A 3,600-nucleotide genomic window follows, 5' to 3' on the forward strand; every position below is an offset into this window, starting at 1 on the left:
GTGTTTGAGACTAGGTGTAACAGTGGGAACTGCAGGTGTCGATTAACCTTCATCTTGTAAAATTCTCCAGGAAGAGAGAAGGAGCTACCTCCTGGTGGGGCCTGCCCCAGAGCTTAGTATAAGTAACAAGTAACTCTGAACAGTTTAAGACGTGGCCTGTAATGGATCTGTGGTTCCATCCCAGATCCCACCTGATTTCTCAAGCTGTAAGAGTGCTAGGAGGTGACAGCTGTCATCTAAATCTCATTCCAAAAATGTTCTTAAGGTGGGGATAACCAACTTTGGAAGTTTATGTAAACTTTATTTTATGTATTGGTTAATTTAAAAATGTTTATTTTGTATTGGAATATAGTTGATTTAAGATGTTTTCAGGTGTATAGCCAAGTGGTTCAGTTATACAAATATATATATGTATGTGTGTATATATATATATACATATATATATATTCTTTTTCAAATTCTTTTCCCATTTAGGCTATTATAGAATATTGAGCAGAGTTCCCTGTGCAGTATAGTAGATCCGTGTTGGTTAACTATTATAAATGTAGTAGTTTGTATAAGTCAATCCCAAACTCCCAATTTATCCCACTCCCTCACTCTTTGGTAACAAGAAGTTTGCTTTCTAAGTCTGTGGGTCTATTTATGTTTTGTAAATATGTTCATTGTAGATTCCATGTCTAATCTATATCATATGATATTTGTCTTTCTCTCATACTTACTTCACTTAGTATGATAATCTCCAGGTCCATACATGTTGCTGCAAATGGCATCACTTCATTCTTTTTTAAATTAATTTTTATTGGGGTATAGTTGCTTCACAATGTTGTGTTAGTTTCTGCTGAATAGCAAAGTGAATCAGCTACATTTTAGCATGTATCTCCTCCTTTTTGAATTTCCTTCCCACTTAGGTCACCAGAGAGCATTGAGTAGAGTTCCCTGTGCTGCCGTGCAGTAGGTTCTCATTAGTCATCTGTTTTATATATGGTGCCAGTAGAGTGTATATGTCAGTCCCAGTCCCCCAGTTCATCCGTCCCCCTTCCCCATTGGCATCCATTTATTCGTTCTCTACATCTCTGTCTCTCCATTCTGAAGCTATTTGATATATAAACCAATTGTATTTTAGTAATTTTATATATTAAATAGTGGACATTTTCACTTTTCCATTCAATAATCCTCAATTTTGAAAAAAAAATTTATTCAAAATCAATTAACTGTAGGGCATGATATTTGTTTCAGAATGTTATGAAATCTTCATAATTCTTTTCATGACTTTTATTACTTCCTTATTTCTTAGACTGTAAATAAAAGGGTTTAGTAAAGGAATGACTAGAGTATAAAAAATAGCAACAGGCATGTCTTTTTCTTCTTCATTAACTGAACTTGGTCGAATGTACATGAAGAGAAGAGAACCGTAGAAAATCGAGACGGAGAGAAAGTGGGACGCACAAGTAGATAGGGCTTTGCCTCTGGTCTTGTTAGATTTCATTTTGAAAATTGTGTAAAGGATGAAAAGATAAGAGATTATTACTGTGGTAATAGTAAAGGTTTGAATTGACCCTGAAAAGATAAATACCATCAGTTGATTGATGTAAGGGTCCACACAAGAGAGTCTGTAAAATGGAAGTACATCACAAAAGAAGTGTTTGATTTGATGAGACCTGCAGAAAGTTAGCCTAAACAGAAACCCTACGTGAATTGTGGGATGAATGTTTCCAGCTATGTAGGCCCCCGTGGTCATCTGAATGCAGAGTTTCTTTGACATCATCGTGTGGTATTGCAGTGGTTTGCAGATGGCCACATAGCGATCATAGGCCATTGCTGCCAGGAGAAAGCATTCTACAGTTTCAGCAAGGCAGAAAAAATAAAATTGTACTATGCATTCATAGAGGGAAATCATTCCGTCTTTGGAAAAGAGGTTCTGTAGCATCTTGGGGGTAATGGCACTGGAGCAACAGGAATCCATCAGAGCGAGGTTACCCAGAAAGATGTACATTGGTGTGTGAAGACGATGCTCTGTGACTATCAATGCCACCAGGCCAAGATTCCCCACCATGGTGATCAGATAGATGGTGAAGAACACCAGAAAAAGAGGGGTCTTCAGCTGTGGGTGGTCTGTAAATCCTATGAGAATAAATTCAGTTGCCAAGGAGAGGTTATGGTCAGTCATCTCTATGTTGTCTGTTGAGATAAAAATTATGGATATATAAGATTCTAATTTAGAGTGTGTATAATTTTCGCAGCATGTTTCTTTTTACAATGATGAGAGGAGCTTTTTCTTCAAGCTTCTAACACTGTCTCTGTGATACAGGCACACAGACTTCTGGGGGACATTTGTTTCACTAACATATCATCTTTTATGACCTCAGCTCAGAAACTCAAGATTCGTGAGATTATTTTGGTCATTTTAGGGAAGATGGTTACTGTAGAAAAGATTTGTCTTCATGAATTTTTGCTATTGAACAAACCTCGGGTACCCATATATGGCACAGTGTTCTCAAATAAGTTCATTGTCAATTTTTAAATTAAAGGTTAAAAATGAATCAAAACTCATTTTCCTGTATATAGATCATTTTGTTTTGTTTTCACTTTTTAAAATTTTTAATTGGAGGAGAATTGCTTTATGATGTTGTATCTGCTTCTGCCCTACAATGCAAATCAGCTGTAATTATAACTATATCACCTCCCACTTGAGCCTCCCTCCTCTCCCCACAGTGCACCCTTTTAGGTCATCAGAGAGTGCCAGGCTGGGCTCCCAGTATTGTATAGCAACTTTTTACCAGCTGTCTATTTTACACATGATACTAGAACCTGTTATACAGAGTGAAGTAGGTCAGAAAGATATTTTTTCTTGAGCAAAAGTTTTTCTTTTTTTTTGAGCAAAGGTTTTCATATGTTTTCTCAGTGGAGTGAATATTTAAAAATAGCATACAATAAATATGTTAAATTTGTATGTTAGAAATTACATGAAGATCACTAAGGATTAAAGAGGGGACTATTCAGTTTTATAGAAAGTAATTTTGGAAAGCTAAGGGATTAATTATCCATTGATTATCATTCACTTTTTTCATTCCTTTCCCCAGTGTCATACACATTTCCATAAACATTGACTCTGTGCCATACTCCTGTTGATTTTTACCCATATATCTGAATCTTTGTTTCCTCTCTGTAAAGCAAATTTATGTAAAATGTTACCTCATAAACATTTAACTAAATGTCCCAGGCCAAACTTATCTCCGTTTTCTCTACTCTTATGCTTGTCTTATGTACACAACATGTTTTAGAATACCTTATGTATAATTTACATTGCTTTTTGAAAATATGTGTATGGAGAATTCCCTTATTAAATTATGGGCATCTTGAGTTTAACTGTTTATACTTCTACATATAACTGAAGACTTATACATATACATATACGTATACATATATACATATATGTATACATATATACATATACATGTATACATATATACATATACAAGACTTATACATATAACTGAAGACTTATACTTCTTAAGACAGCTATGTGTTTTTACGGGGAAAAGCACTGTTGATTCCAGTCCTACCTCCACTCCAGAGACCTGAGATGAGTGGAATGGTTTC

At 35.4% G+C, this 3,600-nt stretch overlaps 1 protein-coding gene across 1 annotated transcript; it reads right to left on the reverse strand.

Moving 5' to 3' along the window:
• Window positions 1-1,240: 1,240 nt before the first annotated feature.
• LOC136152450 (olfactory receptor 5K3-like) lies at window positions 1,241-2,167 on the reverse strand. Its single transcript, XM_065913752.1, has one exon. It carries the CDS (start codon window positions 2,165-2,167, stop codon window positions 1,241-1,243), a length of 927 nt encoding a protein of 308 aa, XP_065769824.1.
• Between the last annotated feature and the right edge of the window lie 1,433 nt (window positions 2,168-3,600).

The sequence above is a fragment of the Muntiacus reevesi genome, chromosome 21, assembly GCF_963930625.1.
Source record: "Muntiacus reevesi chromosome 21, mMunRee1.1, whole genome shotgun sequence".
NCBI lineage: Eukaryota > Metazoa > Chordata > Mammalia > Artiodactyla > Cervidae > Muntiacus > Muntiacus reevesi.

Coding starts and splice junctions, on each gene's coding strand:
- LOC136152450 (XM_065913752.1), bottom strand. CDS start 2,167: ATGACTGACCATAACCTCTCCTTGGCAACTGAATTTATTCTCATAGGA.